The sequence below is a fragment of the Centrocercus urophasianus genome, unplaced genomic scaffold (genome assembly GCF_019232065.1).
Source record: "Centrocercus urophasianus isolate 14NV4802_14NV808 unplaced genomic scaffold, USGS_Curo_1.0 seq_14, whole genome shotgun sequence".
NCBI classification, from domain to species: domain Eukaryota; kingdom Metazoa; phylum Chordata; class Aves; order Galliformes; family Phasianidae; genus Centrocercus; species Centrocercus urophasianus.
In genome coordinates, this window is record NW_024884586.1 from 12,506,758 (window position 1) to 12,524,277 (window position 17,520).

The following is a 17,520-nucleotide window of genomic DNA, read 5'->3' on the forward strand; positions in this document are numbered from 1 at the left end:
GGCCGGCGGAGCAGCCCCGAAGTTTGCGGAGCGGCCGGCGCCGAGGCCATGTGGCTGCTGTGGCTGCTGCTGGGCTCGGCGGGTGAGTGCGGGCGCGGGCCGTCCCGGGGCGCTGCCCGGCGGCGAGGGGGCGTGCTCGGCGCGGCGGGGGAGGGCGCGGGGCCTCGCGTCCGCCCCCGCCTCCCGGCGGCGCCCGGTGAGCCGGGGGCCTCCGGCCTCCCCTTCCCTCCCTTCCTCTCCCCTCCTTTCCCCTCCCCTACGCTTCCCCACCTCCGGGCGGGCCGAGGCGGTGGGGGCCGCCCGCGGCGGGCCGCGCGCCCGTCCCGGCCTCCCCTTGGGGCGGGCTCGGGCTGGGGGCGGCCAGCGGGTGGGCGAGGCGGTGCCTTGCTCGGCGCCGGGCGTGGAGCCGTTCGGGAGCGGCCCGGGCCCCGCCGAGCTGCCCCGCCTCGTCTGAGCTGCTGGGTGGGCTGCGCCGCTAACTCTTCCTTCGGTAAACTTTTACACCCCCGCGGTCAGTGGCTGTCAAAGTCAGCGAGCTGCCGGCGTGCCGTGCGGCCGTGCTGCGGGCGTAATTGGTGCTGCTGCTCGGTCCTAGCGGACTCTTGCCCGGAAAGGAGGGTAGCCGACTTCGTACTGCTGCCGGCACGGGAATCGCTCCGTGCAGATGGAGCGATGGCACGCAGTAGCAGAGTTTGGATTGTAAAGCGGGATATTCTTTTTTCTTGTTATTGAAGAGTATTTGTTGTCATTAAGGTCTTTTAAGTTTCACAGATTCCACGATATAACTTTGGTTCTATGGGCAGGAAGAAGGAGAGGTGCAGTGGGACCTGCAGTGTTTCAGAGTCACGTACCTGCCAGCTGCGTGTGCAGCGTGTGTGGCTGCTCTGTAGGTTTGTGTATGCTTTTCGAAATTATTTCAGCTGTTCTTTATTTGGAAACCTTCAGGCAAAGCCTGAGTTTGTTTATCTGTGTTGTGATGCTTTCTTCCTCATTAAGTTCCATAACACAGTAACGTGGCCTGCACTTCACCAAAGTGTTCCTAGCAAGGCACGCGTTTCCATGTGCCGTGTGTACGTGAGTGAACACACCGGGCTTAGTGTGGGGCCTTGGAGCTGCCAGCCACCCACCTGAGCACGGCAGTCCCCAGCCCACCCCTCACAGGCCTGTTTCCCATCTGGGAGCCTTGCACGCTGAGCTCTGCCCTTCTTGCACAAGAGTTCCGCTGCAGTTATTTAACCGGTGACTCTGGCTTGCTTTGGAGCCGATGCAAAGAGCTTTCTGAAACTTTTTTTATTGTTATTTTTAATGCGTTTTCTATTTTGAACATTCATGTATTGGATCTTTGGGATTTTTGTTTAAAATGTTCCTTCCCCTGTATATTTTGGCAGCCCCATAACCTTCCCACAGGGAGAACTGGCTTGTCTTTGCCTGGCCTTTTAGTTTTGATAACTCCTGAAAGAATTTCTTTCCTTTTGAGTCTTTTTTGGGTATGGATCGGAAACTTTGAAGCCCTGGGGGTCAGTGTCAGCTAACAGAAAATAAACAGTGATTCAAGTCTGCGTCTAACAGTTGTTCCTGTTGCAGAAATAGCTGGGATTGCATTAGTGGAGATTTGCAAGGCAAAGTTTGATATTTTATTTACATCTTTTCTTAATAGATCAAATGTCACTTTTGATCCTGAAAGACCTTATCTGAACGGGAAAGGTTTTACCTATGCTATGTACAGGGTGAATGTATACGAGGCTGACAGCTGATCAGAAGGAGACTGTCTTATCTCCAGCTATAACCTCTGCTCCCAGTAAAAGAGCTCCCCAATTTTATTCCTTTCTTTTTTTCAAGCTATGCCTCATTTCAGGTCCCACTGAGCGCTCACACCTTCACGTGCCCAGCTAGCACTCCACTCTGCCATGCTCTGACCCTGTTCCCAGCACTTCTCATGGCTCCAAGGCAGCTCAAGGGTTCGTGAATGCGGGTTAGGCCCTTCAGGGGTTGCAGTTACCATCTCGGGCTGTAAGAACATCATCAGGTTAAGGAAGATTGCTTTTTTTCTGACAACTACAAAACTTGTTCCTGTTTTAGATCTGAAGTAGGTCTTAAAAATGTCAGTCTTCAACCTGCTGGAGAGTCAGAGTGCAGTGCATAGCTGGAATTCCTACACGTGGTCTCTAGGATATCACAGTCCAGTGTAAAGATTGTTCTGATGTATAAGCAGTATATGATGTATAGATATTATACTTCCTAAAATACACTCAGCTAGCTCAGTTTTAGGGGGAAGGTTTGTGTCTGCTCCCTCCTGTCTTTCGCACTTGCGCTGTTGGGATCAAGACCTTGTTTCACAGAAAGCATAAACATGCAGGACCACATGTGTGCTATCATCACAATTTGCTACTACATTTCAAAAGTCTGAAAAAACCATAACGTCCCCAAAACTGAGCAGGGATGGAAGCTGCTCGAAGGGTTATGTTACTGCATTAATAATCTGCGTGGTGTAATCCTTGCTAGCTTAAAGCTTTGGTACACTGCAAAGGGAATACCTAAGATTTCCCTGTGCTGGTCTTCATTTGTACTGATGTTGAGGTATTGCTTCCGTTGGATTTCTTTGCTGAAAACCCTCATGTTCTGCATGGGAGCTGAGGAGTGCTGTTGAGTACCATTCTGCTCCACTGCTGTATAAATAAAGGGAACAAGGAAAGCACTCTACTTGGAGGCATGTCTGTCGTGTGTATACAGCATGCTTGTTTTGTATTCTTGATGCAACCTCTTAAAAACTTCTAAACCAGGTCTGTTGCTTCAACAACCACAATTTTTCCTGTTCCATTACGTGTGCAAACTGCAGACTGTTGTAGCGCTTTGATGTGTGGGTGATGAACAAGGATTCCTGTAGCAGCTTTGGCAAGTGAGGAAGCTCCCATCTCAGCAAACCAATAGGAGAGAGAAGCGATATGCGAGAGGTGCTGGATATTTGCTGTAGTGAGAGCAGCTGAGGGGTGCTGCGTCAAGGAAAAGCTCCACATCTGGCTACAGGGCATTTGATGTTTGTTTGCTCAAGACTTCCTTTTTAGGTGGTTGGTACCGTTTGCTATCAGAAACATTGGGTGCTGCCAACACCCAGTTGGGGGTAACGGCCTGATTGCAGTCTCGCAGTCACGTATCGTGGTAGGAAGTGGAGATTGTTAGCTATAAAGTAGACTGTCAAAATGCACCCCTTGTACAAATGTGAAATAAAATGTCTGAAGCCTACCATCAGCCTGCAGTATCTGATACACCAAGAGACTAGCATGCTCTTTGGATGAAAGGATTTTGTGGTGGTAGTATAACATGTTTATTGTGACAACAGCAATCCAGCATCCTGCTTCCATTTGTTTGTTGATTATCTCCCAGGTGAGGAGTAAAACAGCTTCACTTGTCATAAATCTGGGAGGCTGCTTACAGAGCTGATGGCTTCTCAGACAGCAGGATGGGATGAGCAGAGGTTCAAACAACCCTGTTTGGCCAGGAAGGGCTGAGGCAAGGTTTTATCACCTACACACAGGCTTTGTTTTTTAAAGCCAGTAAATCTCACAGAACAGCTTCTGTGATGTTGTTCTGTCCTGTGGTTGCCCTCTGTCTGCGCAGGCAGAAGGCAGTCATGTAACGGGCCTGAAAAATCCATAGCATGAGGTCCTCAGTGATGATGGCAGTGCTCTCATTTTCAGCATCCTCAATGTTGTGGAAGCTGACGATGATTTTAATGAAGTGGTGGGAAGCCTTGCAGGCTGTTGTTGTTAGGTCGCCCTGTCTGTTGCAGGCAGGCTGTGATGTCCTACCTTTGGTAGGGAGGCACTGCCAGGGGTACTGAAGCTGGTGTTTTCTGAGCCTTGATGTGGAAACCATGCCATTGTCAGTGGGTAGGTTTGGAAGATGAGAAATGAGAAAGATCTGATGTCTTCGCAGTTGTTTTTGTTTTAGTGGGTTTTGTTTTCTTCCTTTCTTTCTTTCTTTCTTTCTTTTTTTTTTTTTTTTTTTAGTATTAAAGCAAAACTCTTGCTCAGGCAAGATCTCCTAATAGGATATGCTAAGATACAGAATGAAGTATTTCAAGTGAAACCAGTTTTAATGATGAGATGCATTTTAAGGTGTCTCTAAAATGAAACGCTGAATGACGGACTGCCTTTTGCCTGCAATGTAAGTAGATCATGGCTGAGGGTAATTTTATAGTCAGCCATTAGTGTAATCAGTTTATCCTGAATTTACTGGATGCTGAAGAATTTTCAAGAGAGAGCTTGTATGTGTTTAAAAAAAAAAAAAAGGCAAAGAGTTCTGCTGGAGCACATTTAACTAAATTAGCCTCTCTTGCAATGAAACTTTTAGCTTAAATATATGGTCAATGAGAGATATGGGCTGTGAATTTTGCACTGCATTTGGCGTGGGCTGCAAGTGTGTATCCAGATGCTTGTAGGACATGTAAAAACTTGCTACACTGCGGTAGCTTGGTCTTCCTGCTTGAGTCTGCTATGTTGGCTTTTTCCTCTGGAAGCCTCTCACACAGATGTACAACTGTCAGAGGAGAGATGAGTTCAAGCCAGCCTTATGCTGCGTGCAGAGTTGGCCACTGAGACTGAAAAGCACTTTAAAGGGAGAAGGTGCTGAAATGCTGGTTGTTTCTGGTGTGTGTTTGTATTTTGATTTGCACATGTGAAACGACAGGAGGTATCTGAAAAGAGCCACTGGTCTCTGTTCTTTCTTGTTCTCAGCTGCCACCACAGATAGCCATCTCTTGACTGCAAAGAAACTCGTGAAGTTAGGTGTCTAATTTAGCTGCAGCCCACAAAACCATGTCCTCAAAAGTTTGAGAAGTGGAAGGTACTTCCTATTAGCGTGAGAGGTCTGCTGCAGGATGGGAGCGATGTGGGCAGGTAACCAGAATGGCCTGGCTGAGTGAAATAGAAATGGAAGGATCCTGCAGGAGGGCTGCTGGTCAGAGCGGCCTCTTTTGTGGTTCTTAAGCCTTCCTCCTGCAGTCACCTGAGCAGCTGTGGACCTGGGCATGATCAGAACACATTCAGTAAAGTTGCTTTTGGGTGTGAGTAGACAGTTGCACAAGTTGCTGTGTGATACATTCTGTAGTGGTCAGGGACCTGACCTGATGAGTGGAAGGGGATGTGGCAGCAAAACTCTTAAAATGAGTGAAGCTTGAACCCGTGGGCAGGATCTTTTCGGATTAGGGGTTGGTTTGGGGAGGTCCTCACCCTGTGTGGTGTTCCCACCTAAAATGAGTGTTGCAGCCTGTGAGGCTTAGTTTATTAAAGATTAGGAAGTGCTTGCACTGAAGATGGTTGGAGTGTGCTGTTCTGGATTTTTTTTCCCTTTTACCAATATAAACAGTTGGATTTGGAGTTCTTCTGGACACCAACTCTCCCTAGCAGCTTTCATTTATGCTGTTAGTACTGTGGATCCCTGTTTTAGTCAGGAGCGATATCTTACAGGTAACTACAGGCATGTTTCCAAGGTTCAGAATTCCTCATGTCTTTGAAATGTTCTGTTTTGCTGGGAAGAGCTGGGTACAAGGTAACATTCTCTTGACACTATGAATTCTTCTTGGCTATTCATCCCTGTTTTTCCTTTCTGTTCTTTTTGTTCAATACTTCTTGTTACAGTGAAGATTTTTCGTTTGTCATTAAGATTCTTCAAACAGAGGAGTTTCAGGTTTAGCAAAACATGAAATGTAATAAAGACACAAATAGACATAATAATAAAAATCAATGTAATTGGCAAGTTGCACTTTTTTTTTCTCCTCTTACGAGGCAAAGGAAAGAGCTGGCAACCTTTAGTCCTGTTGCTTACACCTCTTTTTTTACTGAACCTTGTGGTCCACTTCATCTTTTTTTTCCTTAGGCTTGGATCACTTCTTGTGTATTTGGTGGAAAGTGACATCACTTGATAAAGGAAATTTAGACATGTAGGATGCCCTTGTGCTGCTAAACTTGCCCTTTTTTATCTATTTTTCCCTTACCTACTGCTCAGCTGTGCCATGGTAAGGCCCAGCCGTGGGCTGTGTGGCTTACTGCTGTGACTGAGCTTGGAAGGTGCTGTTTGGCTAGAGCAGGTTGCTGAGGTCTTGGGGTCTCAATGGGTTCTTGATGCAGTTTTACATGTGCACTGTGCCTCTTGAGCAAACTTTTGAATTTCTTAGTGATCATATAAGAAGTTCAGTTAATATTTACTTGCCCCCAATGTGGGGTGTGTGTGCACAGATGGCTAAAGGTGTTGTCAGTGTTGGCACCTCACCGCTGGGGAGATCAATACAAAATGTGCCAGAACAGTTCCTTACATTGTTAAATTTGTGTAGTAGCCCTACTTTGCTGGAGGTGCCAAAGCACATCAGTTCTTCATGGACAGGTACGTTAATAGACTCACCACTTAAAAGCTCCAAAAGAAATACGTTGCAGCAATGGCAATGAGCTTCAAAGGAAAGCAGCTCTTGTGGCTGGCTGTCCCAGCTCCTGTCCGTGGCACAAGTTGCTGCTTTTGTGGCTATGGCTGAAAACATGCAGATCAAGAGCTGGGTAGGAGTGGGGACCACTAAGGTGAATAGATGGTCTGACTGGAGCCTGAAGTGCACACACTTCTTGCCTTGAGGAGAGCAGCTATCTACCTGAGAGGTTCAGGGTTCTTCATAGCTTGTCAGGATGCTGGTCTTGAGGGTGGGAGACTGAAACCTTCCACGACAAGAGCCCTGATAAGAAACATGTCTTACCAAGGACTTGGCGTCATATGAAACAGAGTCTGCAGCTTTGCTTGTTTGGGTAACTGGAAAAACACAATACAGATGTAGAGATCAAGATTTGCTCAGGCTGGCAGAATGGGAAGGGCGCTTGGCAAATCCCAGAGTCTGGAAGAACTGTACTTACTGCTTAATCAGTTTTAAAAGACTATGTCATTAAACTAATTAGAGGTAATTCAGAATTGGCTAACAGGAGCAACGGCAGTGTGTTTGTGTTGATTGCAGCCTATTCAGACTCAAAATAGTTCTGTTTCTTTCTTTGAAGACGACCTTTTGAAAGGTGGAAAGAAAGTGGAGAGGGACAGAAAAAAATCCATGGGCTGATGCTGGTTACATGCCTTAATGAAGTGCTGGCTGAATTTAAAACCCAGGATTGTGGGTGAAATCAAAGCCTGTGTGGAACAGCAGGTAGAATTGTGTGAAAAACAAAAACAAATCCAAAAGCATGCTGAACTTTTAAATAGACCATTCACTGTACCGTGTAACTGAGGTCTGGCGTGTTAAACCTGCCTTGTATTTAATGAAGTCCTGGTGTAATCCTAATTTACATTCTCTAAGAAATTTCTCTTTCCTAAGCATTTCTGAAGGCAGATCTACCTCCACTTGTTTCGCGTGTTCTCTCTTGGGGTTGCAGTGGCTTTGGATGTCAGTAAGCATGAAGGTGTGAGAGAAGCATGCCCTGAAATTTTTCAGCCTATTAACTGTAAAGCAAACGACAAGTATTGGTCCTTCTGCAGTCAGTTTGACCAGCAGCCCCTCCACAGATCTGCAGGCAGTAAGTGAGCTTCAGGAATTGATTTCTTTTCACTTCTCTGAGGAAGGACCAGAAAGCACCATGAACCAGTCAGGAGTGCACTTATGACCAAAGATCAATGAGATGTGACTGGAGCATTGATTGAGTACCAGTGAGATAAAAATGACAATGCTAGGAGACTTTCTAGCATTACTCATAAACTTCACAATCTTGCAAATCAGTAAGCAGTATCAATTTTGCCCTAAAAAATCTTTGATGAAGGATGTTAATTTCTGTATTACAAGCTTGAGGTAGAGTGATGCCAGCTCCTTTTTTCATACCAGGATTGCTGACAGTGTCACACATTGCCTTTTTAAGCGTTTTTGATTGCAACCTTTGTCTTCCAAAAAGAATAGTTGCAGGGATTTTTTTAACACTTGAATTATCTGTCCATTAAGGAGAAGAGCATGACAGCAGTTTGTCTTCCTCCTTCCAATTTTCCTTAAATGGAGAAACAAAATGTTATAAAACGTAGATATTATAAATCATATAATTTCCTCTTTGCACTGCAACTTTAAGGGACCTTTCTGTGAAACGCTTGTCGTTTTCAACAACTGAGGTAGAAGTAGATGCTTCGTGGAGAGCCAGTGATTCAGGGCTCCTGAGTGTTTGCTCTTCCGAGATGACTTATCCCGGTGTTTGTCTCTTAGTTACACTAGCAGAGACCACCCAGGTTTCGTGGCACTTGATGATGTTGTTTTGCACAGCTATACCTTGCCATCAGTCTCGCCTTGTAGATGGTATAGAAAGTTTCTGCCTTTCTTCTACAAAATTCTGCATATTAGAGACAGTGGACATTTCTGTTCTAATTTTTTGAAGCAGCTTTGGAATACTTTCAGGCTTTCAATGTTAAGGACTCTCTATTTACAAATGAGTTCAGTAGTAGACTTCAGTGACTAATCAGATAGGGTATCCTTAAAATTTCTAATGGGATCCTTGAAAATCTGCCAAGGGATGACATAGGTTTTCTAATGAATTGTTTTAATGGAGCTCTGGCTTGCTATTTGGTTAACAGTCTTCAGGGTAGCTTCAGGCTGCTTACTTTCCAATTTTCTTGTGTTATCTGGAGATAAATGTCCACCTTATCGGAGCTTAATAGCCAATTAGCTGAAAGAAATAATATCTGAAAATATAAAAAGCAGTTTTGTTCACTGGCAGGATATTCTTGTCCTAACTGAGGCTGAATCTTGCCTGTTGACTGCCGTAAACAGTCCTATGGGGAAACTGTTCAGCCTGCAGAGCACAATTTGGCTGATTTTTTTTTTTTTTTTTTTTTTTTTTTTTTTCTTTTTTTCTCCCTGCTTCATTTGTTTGCTCATCAACAGGTGCAAAGTTGGGCAGCCCACCTTGGTGAACAGACTTTCTTGTTTTGAGAAGCAATCAGTGTAACTTCCTCTAGATCTGTGTGGAGCCTGAAGAGACCTCCGTGAGAGCTGTCAGCTCCTGTAAAAATTAAACCTATGTAATTTCTGAGGTATCTGGTGGTTATCTCTGTTTTGGACAGGAAACATGCCTGATAAGAGATACCTCAAAGGGAAAGTGGCTTTTGAGACACAGAGCACTCCTTCCAAACACCCAGCTGACTGTACTATTGAGGGCAAGATTTGCAGGCTCAAGAACTCCAAGCTGCTTCTTCACTGTAGGAAAACTAGGCATAGACTTGGTAGGTATTCCAGCGTTGTTTAGCTCATTCTGGAAGGAGTGCATTGGCCTTTTGTTTTGGAAAAAGTGTATTATTGAAATGCTGTAGTGTCTGTTTTGGTTAGAGAATGCTTTGAGTGAGAGCAAGCTCAGCTGTCGAAATTCAACCCTTGGTATAATAAGCAGCTATACCAAGAGCTTGTCATTGCATGTTTCCAAGGCAAAATCATTTTGGAGAAGATGAAACATACAGATTCCTAGTCTGTTTTTAAGCAAGTTTCCTAAGTTGTTCCTTTCTTCTCCTCCCATGAAGCACTCTCAGCATTAAACAAAGGTCAGTGTATGCATACAAGAGAAAAACAAAAATGAACACCATACCAGGAGTTCCTGTTGAGCCCTGAGCCCCTTTGAGGGCAAGTAAAAGAGGATAGTTGATTTCCATACCAACAGTGCTTTGAAATGGCTAGATTCCGGGGTTTGCCTCTAGAGTTGCTGTGAGCTGAGTTTGGTTGGATGTTGAGCAGCAGGGCTTTGGGGACGTGTCATTCATGGAATCATATAAGGAGGGGAAAAAGCCACAAAGATTTCCCAGTCCAGCTATGAACCTGTTGTACCACCATGCTCACCAAAGCACGTCCCTGCATACTGTATCTACCCTTTCTATGAAAACCTTAAGGGATGATGATGCCACCATCTCCCTGAGCAGCCTGTTCCAAAGTATCATCGTTTGAGAGGAAATTTTTCTTCATATCCAACCTGAACCTCTGGTGGTGCAACTTAAAACCATTCCTTCTCATGCTATCAATATTACAGAGGAGAAGAGGCCGACCCTCACCTCACCACAACCTCCTTTCAGATCTGTGTAGAGAGCAATAATGTCACCCCTGAGCCTCCTTTTCTCCAGACTGAACAATCCCAATTCCCTCAGCTGCTACCCATAAGACTTGTGCTCCAGACACCTCACCAGCTTTGTTGCTCTTTGTTGACATACTTCAGATTCTCAATGTTTAATAGAGAGTGGCCAAAAACTGAGCACAGTCCTTAAGATGCAACCTTACCAGCCTTTCCTCCCTGATCTGTTCTGTTACAGCTGGGCCTGCCTCCGTTCTAATCAGAGTCCCTGAACGGGGTATTAGCTGCATACTTGCTCAAAGATTTCTGCATATGTCTTTGCTTGTTTACTACTGATGAATGAATTATTCAAGATATGGCTGTGGGCCTTTGATACTGATACTTTGCTTTTTTTTTTTTTTTTGTTTTTTTAATGATGTTCTCTAAAAAGCAGTTTATATATTTGGAAAGCTACTGATCAGTATATGTCTTCAGGTACCCATCTCCTTAGAATCTGAGCAGCACGGAAACATAAATTATGGATGCCTGCAGCATTCCCGTGGGATTGGAGAGCATTAGTAATCATTAACAGATAAAGAAAACTGAAGCCAAGGAAAGCAGAGTAATGTGATCATATGAGACATCTGTGGTAGGGCTGAATCCTCTCTCTGGTCTTCTCAGATTCCACCCTAAAAGCTGCCCTTTCCTGTAAAGGATCCTGTTGGTGAGGCTGGGCTGTGTCACAAGCACCGACATTCATCTTCCTCCTCCTGAAGCTCACAATCACTGGCATTCCTGCCAGGGAAAGGATTAGGAGCTGACTTGCTGACATTACACCGTGTGTTGTTTAACCTGGGTCAGATGAGATACGGCTGCCAGTTTGACAGCTGAGTCTGTGTCTGCCCCGACTGTAGCAACTGCTGGTGGTGGTGAAGGCTCCAGAAGCGTGAGACTGCAGTAACTGTGTGTAGGCAGCATGTAGGGCTGTTGGCTTAGCGTGCCTGGTGTAGGATTGGTAAGGGGCAGGTTGGAGAGCACGATGTGAGATGAATGTGCATGACACCCTGTCTGTTTTCTAATAGCAAGTAAACAATGGCATCAGTGGAAAATACAGGTGGGAAGTGTGGTAGGAGTAGAGAGTTCTGTTTCCTAGATTACTCCTATGCATCAGTGATGGAAATGTTCCTTGGTGGTACTACTGACAACCTGAAGTGACTGTAAGAGTGTTTTGAATCATGACTGGATTCCTTGGCTTTCTACTGAGCTTGTAGTTGAATTTATTTGCATTGGCAAAAAGGTTAGCTAACTGGGAGGCAAGCTACGTGTAGACTTTAAGTGTCTTAAAGCAGTAAGGTTTCAAGACCACCTTTGCTTCCTCAGGGCAAATCCTGCCACTGAGCACATGTTGTAGATCATATTTTTTATGTGGTTTTTTTTCTTTTTTTTTTTTTTTTTTCCCCTAGCTTCCTTCCTACTGCCCTTTCCTTTGAACACAGTCATCTTTTTCCTTTTTTTTTTTTCTCTGAAAAAGTAGTAAGAAGTGGTGGTTACTGAAATGACTCAATTCTGTACGTGGAGCAAGCTTTTTTTTTACAAATGGGTAGAGTGGAATATAAATCAAGGTGGTCTGTGCTCACTTACAGACAGGGCTGAGACAACGTCCTGGAGATAATGGTGATCCTTGACAGTGCTTGACATTAAGTAGATTGTTTGCTGTTGGCCTTTCTGCCTAGCTCAAAATGGTGATACCACCTCAGTTTCTTTAGTTTCATAAATGCTGGTAAGTGCTCAGTTCCCTGAAGTGAGTGGTATCAATAATTCATTACTACTTATTTGCTGGAGTTGGTTTCTGATTGATTTGGTAAGTAGGACACTAGGAAATGGTACGCTTCCCCTGTCAGCTGCACTTAGCTGCTTTGGCTGATGCCTCATGGAGAGTTGTGCCCATGCTGCCTTCTTCCAGGGATTCTTTGCCCCGGGCAACAATAAAGCCAAGGGAGCTTGCAGAAAGAATGAGGCAAACAGCATGAAATGGAGTTGTGGATTTTTTTGTGTCGCTTACAATGTGTTCTTGAAGGGCTGGAGTGGGAGGCTCAGGCCTGTGTGAGTAGCACACACCTTTGCTGTCAGCCACTTCTGCTTCCTGTCTTGTTCGGGTAGAGAGACTTCTTCCTGCTGGTGCTCTGAGTGACTAAAGGTCTCCTGTTTTGATCTGATGCTGTTGTATTGATAAGCTTGTCTGTGAAGGCTGCTTCACTGGTCGCTTGAACATCACTCCTTTGAATCCTGTAGTTTCTGATGGTTTTCCATCAAAGTGGAAATTCTTCATTTGGGAGTGGATGTCGGTGGTAGTTTCATTTTGCTCATATCATCATAGCGTCCATCATGAGCATTTGGAATGATGCAGGTTCTCCTTCCTTGCGGTCAGCATTTCCTATGAGCCAGACAGCAAGTGCTTCCAGTCACCCAGTGTGGAGAGTGGCAAGTTCTTTTTCTGGCACCAATTCAGACACTGGAGGGGGGAACTTTAAACTAGACGTCTGGGAAAATAGGTGGTTCTTGCTTTTATTAGCACAGGATAGTCTCTGTGCTGTGTAGGATATGGAATAAAATAAACATGAGGAAATATACTGTGTAGGATAGGAGATAAAATAAAGATAGGGAAACAGTGCAACACGACAATTTTACAGGCCTAGGAATGAGACATGGGAAAGGGGAAAGACTGTTTATCCCCAAGTGCTACTGTAAGCTTTTCTCCCTTTTATGATTGTGTTGTACATTTCAAAGATAGGTGAGTACAACAGGACTTCGATCGTAGCGTCTTCTGATCAGTTTTAGTTCAGGACATTGTCTTTACCTGAGAATGTGCACAGTTCAGCCGTATGAATCCTTCTCAGAGGTGCTGCTAAGTCCTAATAAATAGCACACGTCTCCAGGAGCACGTGTTCTGAGTCTGGATTACCCAGCAGATTAGAAAGGAATATGTTACTTTTTTTTTTTTAATTTTAGTTGGTTGTTTTTTTTTTTCCCATGAGTGTCCATAGATTCCAAATAGATTTAGCTCTAAATTAAGCGTGTTGAGAATTATTGTGTTACTTTTTTTCTACTTTTTGGGGGGCTTGGATTCTCCTTTTCTTTGAATGAATATGTGGATATATTTCATTAGATTTGCTCTGTTTTAAGCTGCTGTGTGCGAGTATGAGGGTGTATTCACAGCCTGATTCTCAGAGGTGAATCTTTTTTTCTTCAGGTGTTCTTGTGTCTTTAAATTTCATTGAAATGACAAGGTTGGAAAGAACATCAGTGTCACTAAGCTGCTTTGCAGGATTTCCTCAAGATCACTTCATTTCTTCCATTTCCAGTCAGCAAGTTTCCTTTAAAAATGTAGGTTTCTAAACCCAAATTTCAAAAGATGAAATTTCATTGAAATGGAAAGAAGTTAATCATTTTAGCCAGCTGTAATTTGTTCTGTTCATACAGTGTCAGTCTCACCTCTCTTCCGAGGAAGGAGAGAATAATTGGACATAAAAGGTGCTTTTACTTCGAGTGAACTTGTTAAAACTGGGAGTTTTGACTTGAATTTCTTGCAGCTATGATATCGAAAGCAGCCATGTACCCGTGCAGTATGTTCTTAAAGCTGTGTTGTTCTTTTTTTAAAGAATCACAGAAAGATTTATTGTGTGTTCCTGTAGGTAGGAAATTGAGAAGGCCTGAGCAACTATGGCTTAAACCTTCATTTTTCATGTGCACAATGTTTGATTCTGTGCTGGTTTTTACCACTGTGATTCTAGCAACTTTGCAACAGGAGAAGATATTGAGAGAAGATGCTGGATGAGTAGGGCTGATGTATGTGGAGATGGAATAGTTTAATTTCTGTTCCCAGTGGCAAGTTTTGTGCTCTGGTTGAGGGTGATTTGGTGGAAGGAAGCTTAATTTTCATCTTGCCATGCGGATTTGTTGGCACTAAGTAAGTGTTTGATCCCAGAACATCGCTGGTAGCATGTGCTTCCTGCTGACAGAGTGCTTCTAAAACAAACCACCGTTGTTGACATACCAGAGAAGCTGTGGAGTCGCTCACCTCCAGCAGTCATAGTGGATGATGTGACAATTTGCTCTGCCTGGGCCTCATGAGAAATACCATTCTGAGTACCTGAGCCCATGCTGTCGCTGTGTTCTGGCCCTTCCTGAAGTGTGTTGATTACATGGTTATCTGGAATGTACTGACAAACTTCTGATGGATGTCAAATAGTGACAGTAATGAAGCTGCAAAGCTGCCTTGTTGATAGTGGTCTTGGTGACATAATGGTCTTCCTGCCTTTGGAATGAGCCTTTGTGGCTGCTAAAGGGATGTTTATCACTGGGATCGGATTTTTAGAGGAAGTAAGAAACTAATTTTCACCAGACAACACTGTAGGCACTGGATTTCTGTTTGTATTAACTTCATACCCTCCAACCAACTATGGAAACTCATGTTGGCTCACTTGAAATCTGACTGATGGGGTGAATCTTTCCTGTTATCGGCTTTGGGATTAGCATGTTGCATCCCACAGGGAAGATGCTGATCAAATGAATAGCCTCAGTGGAAAGGAAGAACATCTATCATCAGTTAAGGACTTCTATGTTTGGGTTAATGTTGTATTGCAGACATGTTGAGGCATCCTTCCTGCCTCACTGGATTTGCATATGGAATTAACCTCCGTTGTTTTGGTGCTGATAACACTTCAGTTAAAGTTTATTATTATTTTTTTTTCCCCCACACAGTTATCAGCTCTGTTGTAGTCAATACTTAAGATATTTCCTTTTAGTTCCTGGGGAAATCTGGAGAATGTACAGCCAAAATGTAAAGAGCTAGTGGATGGTTTATGTTGCTGGCTGTGCTATATCTTGTGCTTCATATGTAAAGGATGTGAACGTGGTGTAGGGCACTTCAGGCCCATGATGTGTTTGGTGCTAGAGTCCTGGGTGAGATTTATCATTGCATTATATTTTCTGTGTCTTAGTTTTCCCTTTATATTCTTTCAGCTAATCCACAGAACATGGATCAATGTCAGAAGTAATTTTTTTGTGTTAACTTCCTGAGTCAGAAGTATCTATATATATAATTGGCAGCAAAGCAATAGGTGCACAGATTTTTCCTTTCTGTGTTACAGACTACATTGTGTTTGAGTATGTGGAAGTTAATTGCATATGAGGTTAGGAGGATGGGAAAGAGCTACAGTAATCACATTCTACCTTTCTTCTGGTATACATTTAACTTAAATGAATTCAGTTTATTAATTGACCTTCATGTGTAAGTCCCACGAACAAATGGGAAGCCCTGTGGCTTAAGCAGGAAGCAAGGACAGTGGAAGAGCAGTGCTTTTGGTTTAATGGGTAACTGTACAACTAATTGCTTCTTCACGTACTTCATTTATGTAGCCATTAACAGTGAAATTATTAATGAGGCTTGATTGCTGAAGGAAGCTACATCTGAGGTTGGCTCTCCCCTTTCCATGTGCTCCAGTCTCTGGGTCAGAGGAGCCCAGATCCGTGTGGAATCAGTGTGAGCTGCTGAAGGCTTCCTTCCAAGCCTGAAGTGGGGAATGCAGCTGGGTTGCTGATGTCTTTCTCAAACCTTGTTGTTTCTAGTTCTTGAAGTGCACAGAGTTTACTCCGCATTATGATGAACGCTGAGCACCCTTGTCGATGCAGGTGGGCAAAGGCCTGTCGGGAAGGAGCCGGCTGGGGCTGCTGAGAGCGGAGCAGCGTGCCAAGCTTGGTGCAGGGCCATCCCTGTGCTAGGCAGTGTGTCTTGTTGTGCTCTGCTGCTGCAGTGCCTGGAGAAGCTGTCCTGCTAAGTCCCTCTGACAGATGTCGGGGAGTGTTAGTGTTTATGGAGAAGAACGCCTCTTTTATCAGATGCATGCTGAAGGACAGTGAAATCTTTTGTTCATATTAAAAATAAGAAGATCCGTAGCTCACAGTCCTTATCATGGGTGTCCAACCTTTTGGCTTGTGTGGACCACATTGGGTGAATGGGAATTGGGTTGTTCTGAAAGTAATGCCTCTTATTTATTTCCATGGTAACAACTGATCCAAAGAGCATGATAATGCTGTTTCATAGAACAAATTCTCAGCTGCAAATCACTGTTTTTCAACACAGTCACCACCAGTGGCTACGCACTCTCACCATTGATGAGCAAGAGCCTGCGTGTTGTGCTCGTGAAAATCTGCACCAGAGGAGATGACCCACTGTCACCACTGCTGAAATGCACCACGCACTGCCTCACTGTACTGTGGTCTCCATAAACATTCAGGAAGCATCAATGAATGTCTATGGCCGCGTTTTTTTTCCCTGTGGAGAAATTCAGTTCCACACCTTTGCTTTGTGTGCGCTTCCGTGTCAGACACCAATTTGTCTGACTGCCCCTTTGCTGCCATCTGTCACACAACAACAGAATGCAATGGAATATTGGTGGGAAGGTTCAACCTCTGCTGCCATACCACCAGCATCCGCCTCTGACACTGTGGACCGGTGTAATGAAATAGAAAGCAATACTTTTGGAGCAGTCATTGTAAAATATATAACACAGTTATTGTATGTAATAACAAAACTCATTTTAATCTTTATTTATTTTTATTAAAACAAAAAAAGAACAAAAACACCAAGCACACCGCTGTTTGTTACTGTGATGGCGCAGGGCAGGGGGCGGCTGCGCTGTGAGCTGGGCCGGGCTACATATGGCCCACAGGCTGTGTTGGACATGCCTGGTCTGTGTCATCTAAGTGTGGGATTCCTCATCCCAGCCAACTATTTTTGCCTTTGCAAGTGACTTCTGTGCCAAAGCACCAGTAGCCAAGTACCTCTATAATGTGCTGGTGTCAGGAAGTGTAAGTGATACGGAAAACACAGGACCGTTCTATCCGATGGTGGGGAATGAAAGCCCCTTCCTGCTTTCTTAGTGGGAGGAAAATAGTCAGTGATTAAGTTCACTTCTCTTTAATTTATTCCCATTTGCCTTACGTCTCATCTGGAATGTGCAGTTTCTTTCTAAATCTTTTAACTAATTTTGAGCAATCACAGAAATCCATTGCCTAAAATAGGTCTGTGTCCTACCTGTGGTACAGGCTGGTTCCCGTGGTCCTGATGAAGCACGTGCAGAAAGGAGGGAGAACCTCAGCATTTGGGTGCTTTCAATTTATTGGACTTTCCCATGTGGGAAGTGCAAGCTGTGAATTCTGCTCTTTGACAGAAGAGCAAACCAGAATGTGTCAGCCTGCTTATGATGAGAACAAGTCCTTGCAGTAGCTACAACTCAAAGGGACTGGTACATGAGGATCTCTGGTGCTTCATCAAGAGGTTTGTTGCTTTCAAGTGTTTTTGGTTACTGTAGGGGAAAGGAGAAACTCTGAACCGGTAACCAAGAAGGTTGCTTTTCTCTCAATTGTGCTGAGGTGGTTTTAGAAAATCCAAGACCAGGTGAATCTGAAAGTGGGTTATTTCTGTCAAGTA

The 17,520-nt window shown here is 44.3% G+C and overlaps 1 protein-coding gene across 2 annotated transcripts in view; it reads left to right on the top strand.

Annotated features, from left to right (window-relative positions):
• The first annotated feature begins 27 nt into the window (after window positions 1-27).
• The window catches only part of LDLRAD3 (low density lipoprotein receptor class A domain containing 3), a 104,589-nt gene continuing 87,096 nt past the window's right edge, over window positions 28-17,520 (top strand). For both annotated transcript variants that reach the window (XM_042814824.1, XM_042814825.1), the window contains exon 1: window positions 28-82. In XM_042814824.1, coding sequence (XP_042670758.1) covers window positions 49-82 — 34 coding nt within the window. In that variant the 5' untranslated portion in view covers window positions 28-48. The remainder of the gene's footprint in view (window positions 83-17,520) is intronic.